A 23,750-nucleotide genomic window follows, 5' to 3' on the forward strand; every position below is an offset into this window, starting at 1 on the left:
CATAAACAAGCAATCAGCTCAAACTGAAAACTTCAACATCCAAGTGAGCCGGCCAATCCACTAACACCACCATCCCACTGGAAACACTAATACACTATCCTCGCTACCATATCTGAGACACTGAGGATCCAAGCACAGTTATGAACAACATCTGACATGATCAATCCAAACCTAGCCAATTTACCCTATTGAGTAGAGGTGTAGGCGAATGACAAACAAAGGCAAGGGTAGTCAGTAACTCGGTACCTTCTTCGTATTCGCATCCGAGAACTCCCATTTCATGTCCGGCTTGTTCTCCGGCGAATCAAGGTGCTGCAACAACAATAGAAAACGTCAACTCAGCTGAGCTATCAACCACCAACCAGATCAGGCAAACGCGGGGGAACGGATCTGAGGAGTGCTCACGTAGTTAAGAGCCGTGGAGAAGGCCCTGGTGCTGGAGACGGAGCCCCTAGAGGCGGCGGCGGAGTAGCCTGCGGCGGCGATCTGGAAGGAAAATTTTCCGCAGAGGAGATCAGACGATTAGTTTGGGGAAATGGTGAGGGTAGGGGTTGGGCAGAGAAGAGGACTAACCGGAGACGAAGCTAGCCGACGGCCGGTTGCTTCCGACGCAGATGCGGAGGCGAGGCCGAGGAGGCGGCGGGCCACGAGGCGCGCGGCCGGTGGCAGCATGGTGGCGTGGACGACGGGGGAGGCGACGGAGCAGGTGGTGGTGGAGGTATCGGCGTGTGGCCGCCTTGCGAAGCCTGCGAGGTTAGGAGAAGAAGCGACCAATCTTCCACTCTCGTTGCATCGCTAAGACACGAGCCCTACAGGCCCAATGGGCCAGATCTAGCTGTATGGCCCCATTTTTTAATTGGGCTTAAAGTCTAGTCCATGGCAGACTGATAACGTAACCAAGAGCCCTCTTGGTTCTAGCACCCAAACTTTTCAGTGATTTTGGTCGAGTCTTGGATGTTTACGCAGTCTATTTCTGATTTTTAGTGGTGGAAATCATCTGTCCTTTTGCTTAACAGTATCTTATGAGATTTTTTCCCCGAACAAAGAGGGAAGCTTTATTAGCTAGCCATCACAAATTACAAACGGCTTGATGGAAGGACAGAGCACACGCAGGCGCTTGTCAATGTTTACGTCTCGCTGAAGAGGCTAAGGCATTTGCCACTTGATTGTACTCTCTCTACTTGAAACACTTCAAATCTCATAAATCAAGCACATCACCCGTAGCGAAGCGCGGACAACAGTGGCTAGTATTAATAAAAGAAAGATCCCTCTAGATTTCAAGTGCCCGACAGTTTACTCGAGACTCGAGAGTACAGGAACTGGCTCAATTGGGTTGTGTTGTGTGGTATATTATGCCAAGGTGTGCATACAAGCTGGTACATACTCGGTCTGACTCATCAATGAGTGTAAAAGAATGGATTATATAGCCCATGGCCAAACAACGAATGCTACTATACTTTACAAAAGATGGGGAAGATGAAGAAAATAATAGGGGAAAAAGAAAATAGGAGGGTTAATAGGGCATTCAAGGTGTGTGGAGCTAGAATCAGTGGGGAATGCCTGAATCAACAAGATATAAGAAGGGCGCAGAGACTATGGGCTATGGCAGGTTTGCCCTGGCCAGATCCCCCATGGCTGATCCTTCTCTGGATGCGAAGTCCTGTAGCATTCAAACAAATTGAACAACAAAATTCAGTTGAAGGTTCATATGCACATGAATCTAGCCCACCTAGCATGAGCATATGTGATAGCATGGTTGAGTACCTGAAGGCGGTGTAACAAGTGCATCAAGAACAAATGCACGAACACCTGGTGTGGCCAAAACAGATTTATAGTCAGAAAGAAGTCTTAATTTGATTTTTTTTTTAAAAGGGGCTAACATAGAGGAAATTGAAGTTACGCGGTTCATGCCAGATAGAATAGCAGGCTGACTCGTGCAACGGGATGTCGCCACAAAAATCTTGTTGCACGCACAGCTCCTGTATCTAAAAGCTTCGCAGCCTTTTGTAACTGGAACAAAGATGTATAGAAAACAAGGTTAATCTTGACAATTCATTTCCTATAATTTAAAAGGGTGTAAATCTTCAGATTAGCACTGGTCATGTCTACCTGCTGATTTGCTGTTGCCATGTGTCGATGATGTAGAGGAAGAGGCCTACAATATGCATACTTAATTGTCTAAGAATGTACTAGAGTTTACAAATAGATGGATACACTTAAGACTGGATGCCATCAATTATCATGAAATCCAAGAATGATGAGAAACACAATTTTCACGTGCGAAACAGTTAACGTACTCTAATGCCTTGATATCAGTATCTTCCTCCCACGAAGATGCTGATCTGCGAGTAGCTTTACTCCTTTCTGCTTCGATCTATCAAATGGAGGCCATAACAAAAGGGCAGCAAGATAAGAAAATCTGCAGTTAAACTTGTTAGGACAAACAGCAACAGAATGATGAGAAAATAACAACCTGCACTTCATGAAATTGTTTCAATGATTTCTCCAGTTGGAACTCCAATGCGGCCTTTTCGCTGGCCATGGATTCCAATTGTGTTTGCTTGTGGTACTGGAAGAAGGATCCATACAGAATCAAATTAGCTCTCAATGTTAAGAGTGCCAAGGACGCAGAAGAAACGGGCAGGTTGATTGCATACCAGCAAGTCAGTTAGCTCACGGTATCTCTTCTCAAGCTCAACATGCTCCTAATAAAAAACAAGAAACATTCAAACATTCACAGAAATAAGTGCTCCGTAGGATATTTAACAACCTAAATCTGTATGACTTGGTTAGGGTCAAGGAAAGTAACATCAACAACTTAGCAACAAATATTTCACCTGTCTAGAATAATGTTCTGCATCTCTTCTCATTCCAGCCATTTCAACTCTCATTTTCTGTAACTCAGCCTGCATTGTGAAAATAAGGGAGCAGTAATGTGTAAATACAAAACTATACCCTTAACAAAGGTTATCATGAAAATAAAATTTGATAGTCCTATCTATAACTTAAAAATCAAACCATGCACATCCAGCAGTACAACAAAAAATATGAAGTAAATACTGAATCTTTAGTTGGGTGATGAAATTAATGTCACCTCCAAGGACGATATCTTTGCCTCTGCCTCTCGTTGGCTTTGGCGTGCACGCTCAACTTCTTCCTGCCAAGCCTGCATCTGTTCCCACACCAGTAAAAGATACACACACATTAGGACAACCCTGACCAGTAAGACACCTTGTGCAACAAGTGCATTCCACATCAAAGGCATGAAGTACAACTCAAAGTTGAGTCCTCAAAGACAAAAGGATGTTTTAATTTTGACCTGAAGAACTTGATTAGCTTCTTCGGAAGGCTTTTTCTGTGTACGGCGATTACGAGCCTCCATCTCCTGTAGTTCTTGTTGCAATGAAGCACATTCAACCTAGGATAACCAGAATATTCACGGTAAATAGGATAAACAAACCAGCTCATAGCCTAGTGTGCAAAACACAAGGTGGGAAGGAATGTACCTCAAGCACAGCGACCTTGTGCTCCAATTCCAGAGCTCTTGATGAGCTTTGATCAGCAGCTCTCTGGATGACATCGGAACACTTAAGATCAGCATTAGAGTATCATCAGTTATATTAAGAAAGTATATGTTACCAATTACTTCCTCTGGTCACAAAAAAAGTGGTGTCTTGGGGTTTTATGAAGTTATTAATTGTTTCAAACTTTGATTACAGATTACGTACTTTTGATGAGTTCGAGTTTGGATGTTTGAAAATGATAGGAGTAGATATGTATCGAAAAGTAGTTTCATAGCAGTATACCTTTGGTATGTGTCGGTACATAAAGTGACCAACTAGTGAATATTTGTAGTTTTGTTGTACGTTGTGATCGGAAGTGGCCTAACACTCAATGACACGGGATTTATACTGGTTCAGGCAACGTGCCCTACGTCCAGTCGGGGTCGGTCGGTGACTTTATTCCTGAGCCCAGGTGCTCGAAGTTTGCAGTGAGGTTACAAACGAGAAGGAGAAACATGGGGTGTACAAGAGGTCCGGTCGGCTCCGGTCGGAAGGGCCGAGAGTGACAGGAACTTCGCTATGAGCTAAGTGTTCAAGCGGGTGCTTGAGGTCCGAACCTGGTGGTTCTGTGCTTGTGAGCTATCGATCTAAGGAACTCTGATCAACTGGAATCAGTCCTTGTTATCTTCAAGAAGGGCCCCCCTTTTTTGGAGGGGGCGCATCCCCTTTTATAGATAAAGGGGATGGCTTTACAAGTGAGAGGGTGAGGGTACGTATGCTACCGAGCCTTGTTGCCCACACCGGCGGGTACAAGATAATGGTAGGCGCCTACAACACTGTTGATGTTACTGTAGAACGTCAGATGCATGTGGAGGGTCGTGCTGCCTTATTTAGGGATGGTAGACGTCGGTACCTGCAAATATTGTTTGATGCTTAGAGGCATGTGAGGAGTCTCACCACGTTCACCCGGTACGGTAAATCCCGGCGCTCATAATGCTATCGATTCCCAGAGGCACGTGGGGGGCCTTACCGTATGGGAGTTTTAGCGGCGCCTACAATACTGTAGAGGGAGATGTCGACGCCTACAATACTGTTTGTGTCAGGGTGCCTGCAGAGTACTGTTCCGTGCAGGGTATGGTCCCTGGTACAGTGGTTTTGACTTGTGAGCCTTGCCTTGCTTTTCTCAGCACGTCTCCCGGTTTCTTCCGAGCGGGCGTCCCCGGTCGGATGGCTCCAGTCGGCTCTGAGTGCGACGGTTGGAGAAGAGCGGTGAGCAGGGTTCCTGCGATCCCCGGTCGGAGACGCGGGGTCGGAGTCGGAAGTAGCGCTTTGGGCCAGGCCTTCCGATCGGAGAGGGCGTCCGGAGGTGGCTGGAGACTGAAGCGAGCGCTCCGATCGGAGAGGTGGGCCGAAGTGGTCGATGAGCGGGTGCCGCTCCTTTTGGCCCAGACCTTCTGGTCGGCGACTGGGCCGTCCTTCCGGCCTGTTGTATTTAGACTCTTGGGCCGAGCCTTGGCGCGGAAGCCGGTCCCCGAGGGACCCCGGGTTTATGAACCCGACAGGAGCCCCCGAGCCCACGGGCGATTCGGGTAGAATCGTCCGGGGGATTTTTTGTCTTGCCGACGGGTGCGCGCGAGCACACCCGCGGGTGTAGCCCCTGAGCCCCCGGGCGGTTCGGGTGGAACCGTCTGGGGGGTTTTCTGTGTCATCAGGGGAGGCTTTCTGTTTTGTCGGCGGGTGTGCGCGAGCGCACCCGCGGGTGTAGCCCCCGAGCCCCTAGGTGGTTCGGGCAGAACCGTCCGGAGGGTGTTTTTAGTCGACGGAATTTTGTCAACCAAGGCGTCGTTGTGCAGCCGAGGCGTTTTTAGGCGCGAAGATTGGATTGAGACAGAACTTACTGATCCCGGTGTCGATGCGCGCCGTGGGATCGGGCGAGGAAGTTAGTTCGGGCGTGAGAGAGCTCACTGATCCTGGCGTCGATGCGCGCTGTGGGATCGGGTGAGGGAGTTAGTTCGAGCGTGAGAGAGCTCACTGATCCTGGCGTCGATACGCACCGTGGGATCGGGTGAGGGAGTTAGTTCGGGCGTGAGAGAGCTCACTGATCCTGACGTCGATGCGCGCCGTGGGATCGGGTGAGGGAGTTAGTTCGGACAAACCCTGGCGTCGGTGCGTGCCGTGGTTTTGAAATAATTAGTTTAGGGGTCGGACGAGACTGAGACCGTGGGTCCTAGCGTCGGTGCGCGCCGTGGGACCGGACGGGTCGGAGTCGTGGATCCCGGCCTCGGCGCAGCCCGGGTGGCCGAGGTAGTTAGTTTTTGGGATCAGACGAGGCGACTAGGCGGTGCTCGTGGATCCTGATGACGCGAGTTCGGGGTCGCGGTCCCTGGATTTTTTTGGAGCGCAGTCGGAAGTGTAGCCGGATGACGTGAGTTCGGAGTCGACACGAGTTCGGAGTCGCGGTCCCTGTTTTTTTGGAGCGCAGTCGGAAGTGTAGCCGGATGACGTGAGTTCGGAGTCGACGCGAGTTCGGAGTCGCGGTCCCTGGTTTTTTGGAGCGCAGTCGGAAGTGTAGCCGGATGACGTGAGTTTGGAGTCGACGCGAGTTCGGAGTCGCGGTCCCTAGTTTTTTGGAGCGCAGTCGGAAGCGTAGTTAGTTGGTTAGTTTGCAGATCGGACGAGGCGGTGCTCGCGGATCCTGGCGTCGGTGCGTGCGGTGGGACCGGACGAGTTGGAGTCGTGGATCCTAGCGAGTTCGGGGTCCCAGTCCCTGGCGTTTGTCTTGAGCCCCCGAGCCCTGTTGGGCCTTCGTAGGGGTCGATGTGAGTTGTGTGCGTTACCCCATCCTTGGTTCCTCACAACCGGAGGGGTTGAGTCTTGTCGCCTGTCCCGATCGCTCGGGCTCGAACGACGTCGCTCGGTGAGTTCGCTAACGGGTATGATCAAGTGGAATCCGGGTCCGTCGTTCGTGACGGGGTCGGCATAGCCCTCTTGTGACATTCCACTACTCCTTTACCTGCAACCCGGCAGATGCCTGGGTCGTTCCGGAGACCGACCCGGGTGGCCTAACGGCCTCCCATCGATGGAGATTCTATGGGCTTGGCGAGAGGTTCAGGATCGAATGAGAAGGTTGAGATGACCTGGTCTACCAGACCAGGCGAGGGCCGCACGGGACTCATCTACGGTTTTCTCCCCTGGCTCTGTTGGTTGCTCATGTCGAATGAGCCAACCGCCGCTTCGTGACGCAACACGGAGCGTTGTGATGCATTTCGCTGCACGTGCGATGCTTAGTTCCCGAGCCCCCAGGCGGTTCAAGGCCCGAATCGTCCGGGAGGCACGGGCGTATGGAATGAGATGCGCGTATGGATGTATGAAATGATTTAAAGAAATAGAGAGGGTTTGATAATGTTTACCTTGACGAATGAAGTGACGGGGCTCGGAAAGCTTCAGTCGGAAAATGTCCGACCGGGACCCGTGCTCGTCGTTCGTGACAGAGTCGGCACGACCCGCATAGGGCATCCCTTTGCTTCCTACCTGTGTCTTAGGTTGGTCAGTTAATAAAGTTTGATGATATTTCTTTCAGTCACGGTGGCCATACCTTGGTGGTTGCGCCCCTACCCAGAAGCTGCCTTGACTGCATGAGAAGGTCAGGAGCTCCATGTTCTTCTACTGAGCATCTATGGGTGCGACGCCCTTGCGGTACCCGTTGCGCTTGCCGAAGCCGAGGGAGCGGAACTGAGCAGATCCCTTGCGGTCGCAGTAGTATTTGCAGTAGTAGAAAATGTAAAAGTTAAGTTTGTGGGTGAGTCCCCGTGTGAACAGTTTTTTGTATCAATGAATACATCAGTACTGCCCTTGTGACAGAACCACGATATCTGTTCTCTGTTTATATCCTAGCATAATCTTCGTTTTTATCCCTTCTCTCTCGTACCTGCCCGTTTGTCCCGTAGGGTGCAACCTTGGGAGTCCGGGGCGTGGCCCGCGGGGCTCGGCTGCTCGTATCCGTAGGGAAAGGCGGGGTTCGTTCGGTTGGGAGTAAGAACAGAGTTACGTAGGGTAATCAAAGACATGGAATGTGTTTCCGTTCGGGGACAAAGTTGTTTATTATGTGATAGTAAAAAGGTGGTTAGACCCAATTTAGGGGGAAAAACGACGTAGCTGTTCAATGTTCCAAGTGTTGGTGAGAGCATTGCCGTTGTTGTCCTCCAGTCGGTAGGTGCCCGGTCGGATTACTTCGATCACCGTATAGGGCCCTTCCCATGGTGGAGAGAGCTTGTGTTTTTCCTTCGTTGATTGGGTCCTCCGAAGTACGAGATCGCCGACTTCGAGTATCCTTCCCCTGATCTTTCTTTCATGGTACCTGCGGAGGGTTTGTTGGTAGCGAGCGGAGCGGATAACGGTCGTTTCGCGGGCCTCTTCGAGTAGGTCGACCGCGTCTTGTTGAGCCTCCGCGGCTCGGTCACGGTTGAAAGCCTTCACTCTTGGTGTGCCGTGGTCGATGTCGGAGGGCAACACTGCCTCAGCTTCGTAGGCCAGGAAGAAGGGTGTGAATCCCGTGGATCGGTTTGGGGTCGTTCTTAGGCTCCAGAGGATCGCTGGGACCTCTGCAACCCATCGCCCAGCGTACCTGTTGAGTCGGTTGAAGATGCGTGACTTAAGTCCTTGGAGGACCATGCCATTGGCACGTTCGACCTGACCGTTAGTTCGTGGATGTCCGACCGAAGCCCAGTCGATCCTGATACCGTATCTGTCGCTGAAGCCTAGGAACTTTCTTCCGGTGAAGTTAGTCCCGTGGTCAGTGATGATACAGTTAGGAACACCGAACCAGTAGATGATGTCGAGGAAGAATTTGACTGCCTCCTCCGATCGGATGTTGGTGATGGGTTTGGCCTCTATCCACTTGGTGAATTTGTCGACCGCTACGAGTAGGTGAGTGAAACCGCCTGGGGCCTTTTTGAGGGGTCCTACCATGTCGAGACCCCAGATCACGAACGGCCAGGTGATGGGGATGGTTTGGAGCTCTTGTGCCGACAAATGGGTTTGCCGAGCGTAGAACTGGCATCCCTCACACCTGCGGACGACCTCCTCCGCATCTCGTAGCGCGGTGGGCAAACCTTGGCGGAAGGCTTTTCCGACCAGCGACCTTGGGGCCGCGTGATGCCCGCAAATGCCGGCATGGACCTCGAGGAGGAGCTACCTCCCTTGGTTGGTGGGGATACACTTCATGAGTATCCCTGATGGGCTCCGTTTGTAGAGCTCGTCATCGAGCGCGACGATGGTCTTGGCGCGTTGAGCGATCCGTCGGGCTTCAGTCCTTTCAGGCGGGAAAACCTCCTCGAGGAGGTAGGCGAGTAACGGTACTCTCCAGTCGTTTTGATCGAGTGCCAGCACGGCGACGTTCGCGGGTGATGTCGTCATAGAGGTGCTGGGATCGGAGCCCCCGAGCGTCGACCGGGCGTCAGGGTCGGAGACCCCGGGCGCCGGCTGGGCGTCAGGGTGTGCCTGGATCGGACTTTCCAGGATGCGGGCGGACAGCTCGTGGACGGATCCCGCCTGGTGGCCAGTTTTGCGAGGAAATCGGCGGCATCGTTGTCTCTTCGAGGGACGTGATGCAGCTCGATCCCCTGGAATTTGTCCTCGAGTTTGCGCACCTCCTGGCAGTATGCTGTCATGAGAGGGCTTTTGCAGGAGGACTCCTTCATGACCTGATCAACGACTAGTTCCGAGTCGCCGCGAACGTAGAGTCGCGTAGCTCCGAGCTCAATGGCGATGCGTAGTCCATTGATAAGGGCCTCGTATTCCGCGGCGTTGTTTGAAGCCGAAAAGTGGAGGTGGATGGCATAGCGGAGCCTACTCCCGTCCGGGGAGATCAGAACCACCCTAGCTCCCGAGCCGGGCGCCATTACTGACCCGTCGAAGTACATTGTCCAGTACTCGTGGGTGACGTCCGGGGTCGGTAGCTGGACCTCCGTCCATTCGGCGACAAAGTCCACGAGAGCTTGAGACTTAATAGCGGTGCGGGGGGTATACCTGATGTCATGGCCTATGAGTTCAAGTGCCCACTTGGAGATTCGTCCCGCTGCGTCGCGGTTGCGGACGATGTCTCCGAGCGGGTACGAAGTGACGACCGTAACTTCGTGGTCGGTGAAGTAGTGGAGTTTCCTGGTTGCCATTAGCACGGCATATAGGAGTTTCTGCACCTAGGGGTACCGGACCTTGGGGTCGGTAAGTACTTCTCCGACGAAGTATACGGGTTGTTGTATCTTGAGCTGGTGTCCCGGCTCCTCCCTTTCGACAACCAGGACGGCACTCACCACATGGTTACTTGCCGCGATGTAAAGGAGAAGTTCTCCCCGTTCGGAAGCGACGAGGATTGGGGCTAACGTTAGGGACGTTTTGAGGCTTTCGAGAGCCTGTTGGGCTTCCTCAGTCCAGACGAAGGCGTTCGTCCTTTTGAGAAGCTTGTAGAGTGGCATCCCCCGTTCGTCGAGCCGGGAGATGAAGCGGCTCAGGGCAGCTAGACAGCCGGTGAGCCTTTGTACGCCTTTGACGTTGCGTATGGGGCCCATGTTGGAGATGGTCGTGATCTTTTCGGGGTTGGCCTCGATGCCGTGCTCGGATACGATGTATCCGAGCAGCTTCCCCTTCGGAACCCCGAAAACACATTTTTCGGGGTTCAGCTTGATGTTGAACCTTCGGAGGTTTGCGAATGTCGCGGCCAAGTTCGCGATCAGGTCGCAAGCTTAAGCCGTTTTGACCACTATGTCATCAACATAGACGGCGATTGTTGGTTTCGGCCATTCGGCCTGATCAGGCCGATCGGGCGGGTCGATTTGGTCGGCGAAGCATTGCTGCATGCACCTTTGGTAGGTGGCGCCAGTGTTCTTCAAGCCGAAGGGCATGGTCACGTAGCAGTACGAACCATACGGGGTGATGAACGAGTTTGCGAGCTGATCGGATTCTTTCGTCGCGATCTGGTGGTAGCCTGAGTAGGCATCCAGAAAGGAGAGGATCTCGCAACCCGAGGTGGAGTCGATTATCTGGTCTATGCGCGGCAAAGGAAAGTGATCCTTCGGACACGCTTTGTTGAGTCCAGTATAATCAATGCACATTCTCCACTTTCCTGTCTTTTTCCTGACAAGGACGGGATTGGCGAGCCAGTCGGAGTGGAAGACCTCCCTGATGAATCCGGCTGCCAGGAGTTTGGCGATCTCTTTGCCTATGGCCCTGCGTCTCTCGTCGTCGAAGCGACGTAGGCGCTGCTTGGCGGGCTTTGAGCCCGGGATAAGGCGTACTGTGTGCTCGGCGACCTCCCGCGGTATCCCCGGCATGTCAGAAGGCTGCCATGCGAAGACATCGCGATTGTCGCGCAGGAAGTCGACGAGTTCGCATTCCTATTTGGCCGGGAGCTGGATCTCGATCCGAACCGTCTTGGTTGGGTCGGTGGGGTCAATCCCCACAGCCTTGGTTTCTTCGAGCGGGCAGGAAGGCCTGTCGATGAAGTTGGTTTGTTGCGGTCTGGGACTGCCGGAGCCAACGATTCCTCGAGCCACTGGGAGTTCGGACGAGTTGACGACCGCCGTGGCGAGCTCGTAGTGCTCAGGGTCGCACGCGAAGGCTGTGCGAAAAGGCGCTACTCACGGTGATGACGCCGTTTGGTCCCGGCATCTTCAACTTGAGGTAGGTGTAGTTGGGGATTGCCATGAATTTTGCGTAGCATGGCCGCCCCAAGATGGCGTGGTAGGACCCCAGGAAAGTTCACCACCTCGAAGGTGAGGACCTCCTGAGCGGAAGTTGGCCCGGCTGCCGAACGTGACGGGCAGATCGATCTGTCCGAGCGGGTATGCCTGCGCTCCTGGGATCACCCCGTGGAAGGGGGAGCCTACCTAGGCGGAAGCTCCGACCGGGGGATGCGCATGGCATCGAAGGTGTCGATGTATAGGATGTTGAGGCCGCTGCCCCCGTCCATCAGCACCTTGGTGAGGCGCTTCTTGCGGACGATGGGGTCGACGATGAGTGGGTAGTCGTCCTGGTCTCGCGACGTAGGGAGGGATGGTCCCTCTGATCGAAGGTGATCGGCGATTCCGACCAGCTGAGGAAGGAGGGGACGGACCATCTCGGCGACGCATGCCTCTCGATAGCGGATCTTGTGCTGGCGCTTGGACCAGATGGCGTCAGATCCGCCGAAGATCATGATGCACTCCTCAGGCTCGGGGAAGCCGTCTCCGTCCTTGCCTGCCGCGCCCCCCTTCTTGGCTGCCGCCTCTTTGCCGTCTCTCTCCTATTGGCCCGCCGGCCTGTCGGAGAAAGCGTTTGAGGAGCTCGCATTCCTTGTAGAGGTGCTTGATGGGGTAGGCGTGGTTGGTGCATGGACCGTCCATGAGTTTGTTGAAGTAGGTCAGGCAGTCCCTGTTGGGGCTGCTTGGCCGTGCGATCGGACGCGGCGACCAGCACGGAGCTGTCCAACCGGCGTCGATCTTTTTTGTTTTTCTTGCACCTCTGCGTGGAGGGGCCTTCGTCCAGGTCCGTGCGCTTGGCTTTGACCTTGTCCCGGCCTCCGCTGAAGACCGCTCCGACCGCCTGCCTTGCCAGAGGCGTGGTTGGTGGCGATGTCGAGCAGGGTCGCGGGTGGTACGAGGTTTCAAGCAGCCAAACTTGTGGATCAAGGACTCGCAGTTCGTCCCGAAGAGGAACGCGCTGATGACGCCTGCGTCGACGACATCGGGGAGGGAGTTGCATCGTTGGGAGAACCTACGGATGTAATCCCGCAAGGACTCGTTGGGCTCCTGTTGACAGCTCTTGAGGTCTCAGGAGTTTCCCGGGCAGACGTACGTCCCCTGGAAATTCCCGACGAAGACCCTCTTGAGGTCCGTCCTAGTCGCGGATGCTGTCGTGCGGAAGGAATTCAAGTCATGCCCGAACATGTTCCCCCACGCAAATGGGAAGGTATTGAATGATGAAATAGTCATCATCCACTCCTCCGGCCCGACAGGCGAGTTAGAAGTCTTTCGAGCCAAATGTCCTGGGTTTGTCCTCCCCGGTGTATTTGGTGATGTTGGCGGGCGGTCGGAAACGCTGCGGGAATGGCGCTCTCCGGATGCGCCGGCTGAAGGCCCGTGGCCCCGAGCCCTCAGGGCTGGGGCTCCGGTCGTCAAGCCGGCGACCACGCCTGGGGCGCGTTTCACGCTCCCCTCGACGGTTCGGCCGAGATTCGTGTCGGCTTGTTGCCGTTCGGTGGAGATCACTATCGTGCCGAGCCCGATGCGGTTGCTGACGATGCTACGAGCGTCCTGGTGCGGATCGGGCCGCTCGTGTACCGGCGGTTGGTGTGGAGCGGGCGCCGGGTTGGATCGTGGCGCGACTGCCGCTTCCCGAGCCGCGCTTGACGGTTGTAGCGGCGAGCGGATGGAGTGACCTGTCTGGCGCGTCCCCGCTCCCCCGGTGGGGAGAGAGGGCGCGGGTCGGAGTCGCGACGCGGAGCTTTCCGCCTGTTGGACGGCGGCGGCTTCTACCAGAACCCGGAGGTTCCGGTAGACTGCGCGCTCCTAGGGGTCGACAGGGCTCGGGAACGCCGCGCAGAAGCATTGCCGCAGTAGCGATGTTCTGGGCGGCCCGGGCGAATTGTGGGAGATCGCTCCCCTCGTTCATGATATCGTGTTGGACCTGACGGGCGCAACCCCGGGCGCCACCCGTCGGGCCATGCGCATGGGGTGCAATGTGTTCGCACCGACTGCGCCGGCGCAGGCGGCGGCTGCGTTCTGCCGTCGTTGTCGTAATTCCTCGGCGTGTGCTTGCGCAGTCGCGAGGGCCCCCGCACGCGGGTCCGGAGGGGTGTGAGTTTGCGCAGACTCCACAACCACCGGCGGCTGTCCCGGAGCGTCCGCCATAGCGCACTCCCAGGACGGACGGTGGCGGGGTGCCACGTCACCGATGCTGGAACCGTCGCTCTCGCCCTCGCCATCCGGGAGTTTGTGGGAAACGGCAGGAACGCAGCCTGCCATTCCCACGAATTCGGACGTGAGGGGGGATGGTGCCAGCATCCTTCGGAGCCCCCGAGCGTATGCATCCGTGGAGGACGCGAGGTCGTAGGGGAACCGATCGTACGGTGTTTGTGGCGTGGGCGGTACATTCCCTCCGGGTGATCGGTGGGAGATAGTAAATAAAGAGTGAATAACAGTACGTATATTACTTACAGTGGGGTTTAAGCAGAGAGTTTGCTCGGAATGAAGCGCAGATGCCGCGTCGTCGAAGTCGCGCGTCCCGGAGTCGATCGAGGACGTCCCTCCGACGGGTGCCGGGTTGCGAGCCTCCTCGCGGAGGTGTAGTACGCCGAATCGGTCGACGACGAAGGCCAGGCTTCCGAAGAGGAAGGCCTGGGATGGCTCGAAAACAGGTGGAACCCACATCCCGGCGGGCGAGAGTGCGGGAAACTCCAACGAGCCGAAGCGAATCGTGTCGCCCGAGCCCGCCACGGTGGAGTGGCGGAAAAATGGGTCATCCGATGACCAAAAAGTGTTGAACGTACAGTCTTCCCCACGGACGGCGCCAACTGTCGGTACAGAAAGTGACCAACTAGTGAATATTTATAGTTTTATTGTACGTTGTGATCGGAGGTGGCCTAGCACTCAATGACACATGATTTATACTGGTTCAGGCAACATGCCCTACGTCCAGTCGGGGTCGATCGGTGACTTTATTCCTGAGCCCAGGTGCTCGAAGTTTGCAAAGAGGGTTACAAACGAGAAGGAGAAAGATAGGGGTGTACAAGAGATTCGGTCGGCTCCGGTCGGAAGGGCCGAGAGTGACAGGAACTTCGCTATGAGCTAAGTGTTCAAGCGGGTGCTTGAGGTCCGAACCTGGCGGTTCTGTGGTTGTGAGCTATCGATCTAAGGAACTCTGATCAACTGAAATCGGTCCTTGTTATCTTCAAGAAGGGCCCTCCTTTTTTGGAGGGGGCGCATCCCTCTTTTATAGATAAAGGGGATGGCTTTACAAGTGAGAAGGGTGATGGTACGTATGCTACCGAGCCTTGTTGCCCACGCCTACCGAGCCTTGTTGCCCACACCGGCGGGTACAAGACTAATGGTAGGCGCCTACAACACTGTTGATGTTACTGTAGAACGTCAGATGCATGTGGGAGGTCGTGCTGCCTTCTTTAGGGATGGTAGACGTCGGTACCGTGTAAATACTGTTTGATGCCTAGAGGCATGTGAGGAGTCTCACCACGTTCACTCCGGTACGGTAAATCCTGGACGCTCATAACGCTATCGATGCCCAGAGGCATGGGGGGCCTTACCGTATGGGAGTTTTACCGGCGCCTACAATACTGTAGAGGGAGATGTCGGCAGCCTACAATACTGTTTGTGTCAGGGTGCCTGCAGAGTACTGTTCTGTGCAGGGTATGGTCCCTGGTATAGTGGTTTTGACTTGTGAACTTTGTCCTTGCTTTTCTCCGCACGTCTCCCGGTTCCTACCGAGCGGGCGTCCCCGGTCGGATGGCTTCAGTCGGCTCTGAGTGCGACGGTTGGAGAAGAGCGGTGAGCAGGGTTCCTGCGATCCCCGGTCGGAGTCGTAAGTAGTGCTTTGGGCCAGGCCTTCCGATCGGAGAGGGCGTCCGGAGGCGGCTGGAGACCGAAGGGAGCGCTCCGATCGGAGAGGTGGGCCGAAGTGGTCGATGAGCGGGTGTCGCTCCTTTTGGCCCAGACCTTCTGGTCGGCGACTGGGCCGTCCTTCCGGCCTGTTGTATTTAGACTCTTGGGCCGAGCCTTGGCGCGGAAGCCGGTCCCCGAGGGACCCCTGGGTTTATGAACCCGACAGTATGTGTAGCAAATATATTATAACAAAAAATAGCGGGCAAAGTTGAGTTTTGGAGATCATGACTCCATGTCCAAAATGTCACTTTATTTGTGAATGGAGGTAGTAGTTAGCAGCATTAAAGCTGAGATCTGCATCCTATATAGGAGGCGGAATCGGAATGTGTATAACAAATATAATTTTGGAGCATCGAAGTTGGTCAGTTACATCACTTCTGTTGAGATTATGTTGTTATTGTACTTATGTTGATATTTTGAGTATAAACCTCTGAAATCTAAATGAGTAAAATATGTATTAAAAGTTTAAATAACAATGGTGGACCAAGCGTTGAATTAGTTCATGCTCACAGCTGCTTGTTTAAATAACCATACCTGAAGTTTACAAATACAGCATATAAAAATAAAACAAAATAGTCCCTGAACAGGGAAGTATGCAGGGGTGGATCCAGGTTGGCCACAATGTGTGCCCTGGCACACCCAAAAATTCGTGAAGATTACTGGGTACTAGGGAGTATGTAACTATGTATGCATCCAGCTAAAACATGTGAAGCTCAATGGTGTCCAATTACCATGGTCCCTAGGTAGCCAGTGGCGACAAGAAACTGACTGCCAAGACACTGAAGAAATAGGTAGTTGGCTAGCTAGCTTGCTGAAGCCTGAAGCCCATGCATATGCAGAAGTCAGCAGTACAACTGCTCTTGCTCTACAATGACATGAAACCCCAAACTTCTGCTAATCCAGTTTCTTTTTTGTATAGGTACCTTTTAATGTATTGCTTGCTTTTTCTCATTCTTTTGGGTAGCATCTCTCCACTAAAGTTTTGATGTTAGGACAAATATTATGATTTCACGCTGGACCACTGGTAGACTCATGGTTGGACCTGAACTCCTTAAGTGAATAGTAGTAGTTTCAGACAATCTATAGTTCTATACAGGCGCAAAATTTTCCTACTCTGAACAATGCTTTTAACAAGAGGTTTTCAAGTTATGAAATTGTTACCGATCAAAAGTACAATAGTCATGTACGGTCATACTTATGTCCAAAATTTTGATGGCAGTTCTTGAATTCCCGGTTCTACTACCTTGGTCAGTGTGCAGTGTGCACACCCGGTGATAATTTTCTAGATCCGCCACTAACAGTATGCATAAGAAACTTTTATCTTAGAAGAATAACCATAACAAGACAGGTAAGTTATTATACATCCAGCCTATTTGACTGTAATGGTTCTTGAAGACCAAAAGAACCAGACAGTAATAGATGAGCTTTCATTGTTTTATTGTGCGCAAATATGACACGGGAGCTTAATAAGAACTAAACATTTGCTTAGCATCAATGTGCTAGTTTCCAGTTTGCATCCAAAAAATTAGCTGCATGACTTTAAAATCCTTGCATGATGATAGTTATACCTTGTAAAATTACCTGGATTCTAGCTAGAGCGTTTGATGCCTCAACAGCCCGATGTTCTAGTTCTACTTCTCTCTCAACAGCTGCCTGTATTGTAACAAGTGACTAGAATATAACAGAAGAAACTCTGGAGAATATAAAGTGCTGAATAGACTGAACTTTGACAAATTACCATCTTTGTGGCATTATGAGAAATGCGCTCTTCTTCAGCCCTACGCTCTGCGGTAGCAAGTTCCTCCCGTAAAGCCTAAATTAAACGATGTTCGGAGGTTATGTATCTGATCTGCATCATGGAACTGACATAAACCATATTTGCCTTACTAACCTGGATAACCCTAGTTTCAGTAAGTTCACGGTTCCTCTTGCGACCATCCATATCTTCCTGGTTCAATAGACAACAGGGTTAATATTAGAATATTTATCTTTTTTTAGGATCAAGTATCTTGTGATGGATGAGGTCACAAGGGACATACAAGGGGACATCCCTTGGTATATGCTTTTCGTCGGACGATGTAGTGCTAGTTGGTGAAAGCCGGACAGGAGTGAATCAGAAACTGGAGTTATGGCGGGAGACTTTGGAGTCCAAAGGTTTTAGACTCAGTAGAACTAAAACTGAGTATATGAGATGTGACTTCGGCACTACTACTCGGGAGGAGGAAGATATTAGTTTGGAAGGTCAAGTAGTGCCTAGGAAGGATATCTTTCGATATTTAGGATCAATGCTACAGAGAGACGGGGATATTGATGAAGATGTTAGCCATAGAATCAAAGCAGGGTGGATGAAGTGACGCCAAGTATCTGGTGTCCTATGTGACAAAAGGGTACCACAGTAGCTAAAAGGCAAGTTTTATAGGATGACGATTAGACCTACTATATTGTATGGTGCAGAATAGTTGTCCAACGAAAAGACGACATGTTCAACAGATAAGTGTCGCGGAAATGCGTATGCTTGCGTTGGATTTGCGGTCATACAAGAAGGGATCGAGTTCGGAACGATGATATACGTGATAGATTAGGGGTAGCACCAATTGAAGAAAAGCTTGTCCAACATCGGTTGAGATGGTTTGGACATGTCCAACGGAGACCTCCAGAGGCACCGGTGCGTAGCCAGGATAGTAACGTGAAGAGAGGCAGAGGAAGACTGAAGTTGACTTGGGTAGAGGCAATAAAATGAGACTTCAAAGGATGGAATATACCCAAAGACTTAAGCCTTAGATAGGAGTGCTTGAAAAACAGCTATTCACGTGCATGAACCTTGATTGCTTCTGCTAGGTTTCAACTTTAGCCTACCCCAACTTGTTTGGGACTTAAAGGCTTTGTTGTTGTTGTAATATCTACCTACTAAAACACTATTAATTGTAAGTCATTAAAGGTTTTTTTTTCTTGAATGCACAAGAGAGCTGAGTATTGTTGCATTATTTTAAGAAGAAGCGTATTTAGACCACAACACTCCCCCTCCCCCCCCCCCCCCCCCCTCCCCCCCCCCCCCCACCCAAAAAAAAGTTAAAACTAATTACATGTGTTGTGCTGATGCGCAGAACAAACGATCTCAGTTAATGCTTAAAATGAAACAAACAGTTCAGGTCTATACCCAAAAGTGTAGACACAGCAAGTAGCAACATATAGTAACAAAATGGTAACTAGTCCAAAATTTCTAATGACATCTGATAAAGCCCATATCAGGCTGGGCTTATAATTCCAACAGCAAGCAGTCCATTAAACAGAACAATGCGAGAAAGGTTGCTAAGATTGTGATGAAGGGTCTCTAAATATTGATGCTTGAGAAACACAGAGAGTAAGCTGTTTATTAAACAATGTGCATTTAGCACTAGAATATCAAACCCTGAAAGGGTAAGCTGTTTACTAGCACATGTAAACTAATAAAATCACTAAGGACAAGAGTAAATGAAGTGTTAAAAGTGTATACAGAAGCACATACTACTAATGGTAGGGTGATAAGCTACAAACCGTAGTTCCCTTAGGCCTTAGGTACTAGTTATAGTATGCTTATAGAAGAAAGAGAGTAATATAAGATGAATGAAACCTCTAAAGAAGCAAGCTTTTCTTCTGAAGCTGCTGCTCTTTTCTTCCAAGAGTCCAATGATTTAACAAGAGATTCAATCTCTGCATTTTTTGCAGTCAAAGCATCAACCATATTTGATTCGGCTCTTGAACCTTCTACCCTGGACATTGATAGTTCTTGCTGTAGTTGCTTTATATGAGCCTCATACGAGGTAGATTTCTCTCTCTGGCATGTTGAATAACATTAATGTATTAGGGGGGGAAACTGCATACAGTTTGGTGGAGATAAACAGAAAATTGTAGTCACAGTAAAGTGTGTGAACTAATTAGACCTCTTGAACAAGAAGTTCCTCCAGCTGTGCGTTTTCAGACTTATACTCTTGGAGGCGGGACGAAAGTCCAGCACAAACCTATTCATAAGTTGAAAACAAATGGACAAAAGAACATATTGGTAAGTTGAAAACAAACAAACAAGAAAACAAACAGATTAGCCCACATAGATGGAGTACGAGTAGTGAGGCAACTGAGCTTATGCTTATCCTTACCCGAGCTAACCTAGCTTCTTTTGATTGGCCAGTCTTGACAGCACTTTTTAACAATCCCTGAGCCTATAAAAGATCAACAAAAGAATGAGAAACGAACAAGAGAACATATTCAAATATCAATCAGGAACAATTTGCTCACTGAGTTTCTAATTTTCTGCATCTTGATGAAATGATGTGCAGCTCTCCTGTGTCTTCGACCAAAGAAAAAAAAAAGCAGCGTACCTCATCAAGTTGGTCTTGTTCTCTCACAGAAACTGAATCTGATTTCTGTTCATGTCGATCTTCTATGCTTACTGGTGAATCTGAAACATTCTCTTTCTTTGATTCTTGCAGTTTGCCAGCAACCTCTGTATTTGGCAATTCAGACACATTTCTGTCCTGGATAATAGCCACAGCAGAGTTTCTCTCCTCCAAATTAATCACTGGACCAATCTCAGCAGTCTGGTTACTACTGCTCAACTCACTTTTTTCATCTGGAACTGAAGAATAGCTTTCAACAGCAATGTCTGAATTGGAATGTGTAACACCATCCACAGTGGGAGCTGCATTGTCAGAGTTTTTCTCCATCAATTGAACTTCAACCGTGGTATTAACAACAGCCCCAGACTCATCAGTCTTAAGATCATCAGTAGCTTTCTCTCCTTTCTCCAACGTACCCTCATTACCCACTTCCTTAACATCGATCGGAGCGACTTCTGGTTCACTAGCACTGGTATCAACACTTGATGAATCTGCCGGCGGCGAAGGCCTGATCTTCTCAATCTTCATCCGCTCTCGCGGCGGTTGCCTACTCCTCCTTTCCTTCTGAGCAGATGTCTTGTTACCACCATCGGCATTAGTGAGCTTCAATGGACCCTGCAAAAGAAATTAATGTCAAAGCTTGAACAATGGCTCTCATGCGTGGTATGTAAAGAAACAAGTTATGCTCAAGAAGGCTGTTAAGTAGTGACCTTCTCCCTCGGCTTTCCCTTCTTTGCTTGCACTTCTTGGTTGTTTGGTCCTTCACAAACAAGCATTCAACAAGCAGAGATTAAACTACCTGCCAAATGGCTAAATGGGCACGTATATAAACCGAGGAGGCACGATACCTAAAGGCTGAGAGGTAGGCTGCTCATCCGACAGTTCTGTTGCCACGATCTTGGCCCTCCGGTCGACGACTTCGAGCAAGTCTATTACAAAAAAGGAACACCACGCTCAGATTCCATATTGCAAATTCCTCACGGCGCAATCAAGCGGGCGGAAACAGTGATGGGTTTCAGTTAGGTGCAATTAGGCGCGCAGAATGAACAAACAGAGCACACTACCACAGCTAGAGGCAATACTAGTCTCACGGAGCAATCAGCGCGGGGAAAGCATGAGAGTTGTGGGATGGAGAGGAGGACGGCAGATCTTCGCCGGCGGAGAGGGGTGGATCTGTGTGGCGCGGCGAGATAGGGCGAGGGAGGTCGGGCCGTCGGGGGGTTCGTACCTTCGGCAACCTTGAGCCAGGAGGCCATGGCGGGATCCCCGCTGGTGGCGCAGTGTGACGGCGAGCGAGCTTGATAAATTGGCTGGTGTGAGATCTCTCGGCCACGGCAGTGGGGTTCCAAGTGAGGTGCCGCAACTCGCAATGGTTGGTAGCGTGGCGGGGGCGACGGGTCTGAAGACTGCGGACCAACCAGTCGTTAGAATCAGATCAAATATGATCTAACAAATCTGGCTACCAGCATTGCCCGTCTAGCTCAGTCGGTAGAGCGCAAGGCTCTTAACCTTGTGGTCGTGGGTTCGAGCCCCACGGTGGGCGTGATTTTGCGGCAAATTTTTTTGTCCTTTTAAATTTAGTTTGACTGCTGATTTTTCATGTTGTTTTGTTTTCCGTTGGTTTGGTACTTTCATTCAAAAGTTTTTACCACGCCATATGCCCATATGAAATCCAGTTCAGCATCGATAAACAGTAATACCATGTCCATTAGTACAGTGGGGAAGATGCTTAATAGTCCATTCCGTTTCTTTGAATATAGTTCTGGCAAGGTCATCTGTTTCAAAACTCTCTGTCCTTTCTGGCTATCCATTTTAAATATGCTTTAAGACATTTTATTTATACTAATGATAAGTTCTAATTACTGGGCTACCAAATTAGGAATTATTACCCTAGTAAAGAATCTTCAAACTAAATTACTTGTTAAACACTTCGTCCATTATTCCAAATTATAAAATGCTTTGGGCTTTCTAGATACATAGATTTTGCTATGCACTTAGATATACACTATGTCTAGCTATATAGTTAAACTAATGTATCTAAAAAGTCAAATGTCTTATATTTTAGAACAGAAGGAGTATATTTTTAAAGTTGCTATCAGAGACTCACTGAGATTATCACACCTTATATATTGCATCTATAGTTTGAAAGTGTTGCAGCTATATAAGTGGTTGCTACTATGCTCAAGTTTAAGGCACTATGACATATATGTTTCTACAAGGATAGTCCAAGTGATTTCTTAGAAGTAAAATTATTGCATGTATTAGCAAAACTTGCATATTATTGCATCGGATCTAATTTACATTAGGAAAGGACAGAGTCAGGATTTGGACGAATCATATGCACATACATATTCAAAGAAAGTGGCCCACTTCATAAAATAAACAATCATTTTTTCCCACTCCATCTCAGTTGAATAACTATATACTAATACTAAATTAAAAATAAGGAGATTAGCGAATTAGATGCTATCATAATTCATATCAACAAGATAATGCATCTAGATTCCAATCTGGTGATTTGGGTTTTAGTGATTGATAAGCAAAATGCTTGTGGACTAACATGTGTTTTGCAGTGGATAATGTACATTGGTTAGTCACAAGGATGGCTACGGTGTAGTAAAATTGAACCAAACTATCCAATCAAAACTAGATCATTTGTTTTACTAAAATCGAACATCTAGATTCCTTAGCTAGATAGTTTTGATGGTCATCTTATATCCTATATTCTTATAAAGCAAAACCCACTACCATATTTCTCTATGATTTTGTGAAGCCACATCATCACGAAGGCCCCCACTAATTTCCTTAAGCCATGTCACCTCAACCATCCTCCAAGCACATCTGAAGCATTCACAAGCACAGGCGTCGCCACCACCATCTTATTCTCATCCCACTCACGCAAAGGCTAGCAGGCCTGCACGAGGCCAACAGCCATCAGCCTCCTCTGTTCCTTGAGAACACGAAGCGAACATGCATTGCAGCAATCAAGTCATGTCCACTTAAGCCTTGTTTAGATACGTATGTATTCATCTCAATTTACATGTGTTGGAGTGAATTGAAGTAAAATTAAACTAAGTCACGTTCCATTCCATTCCAAAGCATCCAAAACCTTAATGTTGCACGCGCCCCTACGTCTTCCCTGCCATCACTCCTCATCTGTCAACTGACCGTGTATACATAACCCCAGGTAAGGACGAGTCCTCTCCCAATTCGATTCAGATTTTGATAGCTTCAGTTGGTTCTCTCCTGTGGCATCCGCAATCGTCCTGCACCGGTGTCCTCTGGATGTGCGCCCAGCTCCTCGCCCCCGCGCACATGCCGCGGTCAGTGCTGGTGCGGAGGGCGGAGGTCGCCGGGAATTCACCACCGTGCGGCCATGGAGGAGCAGCCCGACACGGCCCATCCACCTCCGTGCGGTGACGCCCGCGCGCAGTGCCGCGGCCCGTCCTTGCCCGTGCTTGCTGCTCAGAGATGGCCACGACGGAGGCACGGCGAGGTGCTCCAACTCAGAGATGTGCTTGCTACTGCACTTCGTGTCTAACCTCCCGCGCCTGCCGGCTGATGCGTGCAGCACTCCTGCAGGCCGCCACTGCTGCCCTTCTTGCCTGCATCCTCCCCGCGCCGCCCACCCCATGCAGCCCGCTCATCTCTGTGCTGTGTATTAGCTCACAATATATAATCTCGAGAGAATTCTTTATTTGGCACTGAAACAAATCGTTCTTCCGTATTTGGTATTGAAAATTTTGAACTTCCTTATCTAACATCAACTTAAAAATTCCTTCCGTATATGGCACTTCCGTCCATTTCAGGCGTCCCTCCGTCAGTTGACCAGCAAGACCATGTCAGCTTTTCATTAGAAGTACCAAAATGCCCTCGGTCTCGTGTGTCCGTCCGTCTCCCCTTCTCCCCGTCGCTCCTCTCTCGGTCTCTCCCGTCGCTCCTCTGTTCTGAAAGAGAAACAAGAGACACCTCTCAAACCGAAACCCTAGAGAGAATGGAGGCCGGAGGAGATGAGGATGGGGAAAAGGAGGCGGCGGCCGCCGGTGTCTAGGAACTCGCAGGGCGGGTCCCCCAGCTCGAGGCGCCCCATAGTCAGGCAAGCTCGCCCCATGGTCGCAGATCGAGGCGTGGGTCCAGCGAGGAACGTGGCGGCGGGGCAGGCTCGCCGCCCGGTGCTGGCCCCATCTCGCGGCGCGTGGTGCGCGGGGGGGCGGCCTCACCCGGTG

At 50.7% G+C, this 23,750-nt stretch overlaps 1 protein-coding gene and 1 non-coding gene across 3 annotated transcripts; one reads left to right on the top strand and one right to left on the bottom strand.

The window, feature by feature from the left end:
* Positions 1-1,320: 1,320 nt before the first annotated feature.
* LOC136450570 (golgin-84-like) lies at positions 1,321-20,903 on the bottom strand. Of its 2 annotated transcripts, none has more exons than XR_010758381.1 (21): positions 20,753-20,903; positions 20,373-20,453; positions 20,235-20,284; positions 19,507-20,139; positions 19,285-19,347; positions 19,072-19,149; positions 18,762-18,965; positions 17,043-17,099; positions 16,890-16,964; positions 16,733-16,804; positions 3,507-3,569; positions 3,320-3,418; positions 3,095-3,172; positions 2,838-2,906; positions 2,658-2,705; positions 2,474-2,569; positions 2,298-2,374; positions 2,110-2,155; positions 1,901-2,010; positions 1,765-1,809; positions 1,321-1,660 (listed from the first exon to the last, which is right to left on the bottom strand). XR_010758381.1 is itself a non-coding variant. In XM_066451066.1 (21 exons), the coding sequence occupies exons 1-21, from the start codon at positions 20,778-20,780 to the stop codon at positions 1,601-1,603; spliced, it is 2,121 nt and encodes a 706-aa protein (XP_066307163.1). In that variant the 5' UTR covers positions 20,781-20,903; the 3' UTR covers positions 1,321-1,600. The 2 variants fall into 2 exon arrangements, 1 of the variants encoding a protein (XP_066307163.1); XM_066451066.1 differs by having other exon boundaries at positions 1,912-2,010.
* A 91-nt stretch (positions 20,904-20,994) lies between these two features.
* Positions 20,995-21,067, top strand: TRNAK-CUU (transfer RNA lysine (anticodon CUU)). The gene has a single exon. It is a non-coding gene; the product is annotated as a tRNA-Lys (tRNA).
* The last annotated feature ends 2,683 nt before the right edge of the window (positions 21,068-23,750 follow it).

This window comes from Miscanthus floridulus, chromosome 5, assembly GCF_019320115.1.
Source record: "Miscanthus floridulus cultivar M001 chromosome 5, ASM1932011v1, whole genome shotgun sequence".
In the NCBI taxonomy this organism is placed as follows: Eukaryota; Viridiplantae; Streptophyta; class Magnoliopsida; order Poales; family Poaceae; genus Miscanthus; species Miscanthus floridulus.

Coding starts and splice junctions, on each gene's coding strand:
- LOC136450570 (XM_066451066.1), bottom strand. CDS start 20,780: ATGGCCTCCTGGCTCAAGGTTGCCGAAG. Junction 19,150..19,284: donor AAGAAGCTAGGTTAGCTCGG/GTAAGGATAAGC, acceptor ACTTATGAATAG/GTTTGTGCTGGACTTTCGTC. Junction 3,419..3,506: donor ACAAGGTCGCTGTGCTTGAG/GTACATTCCTTC, acceptor TGGTTATCCTAG/GTTGAATGTGCTTCATTGCA.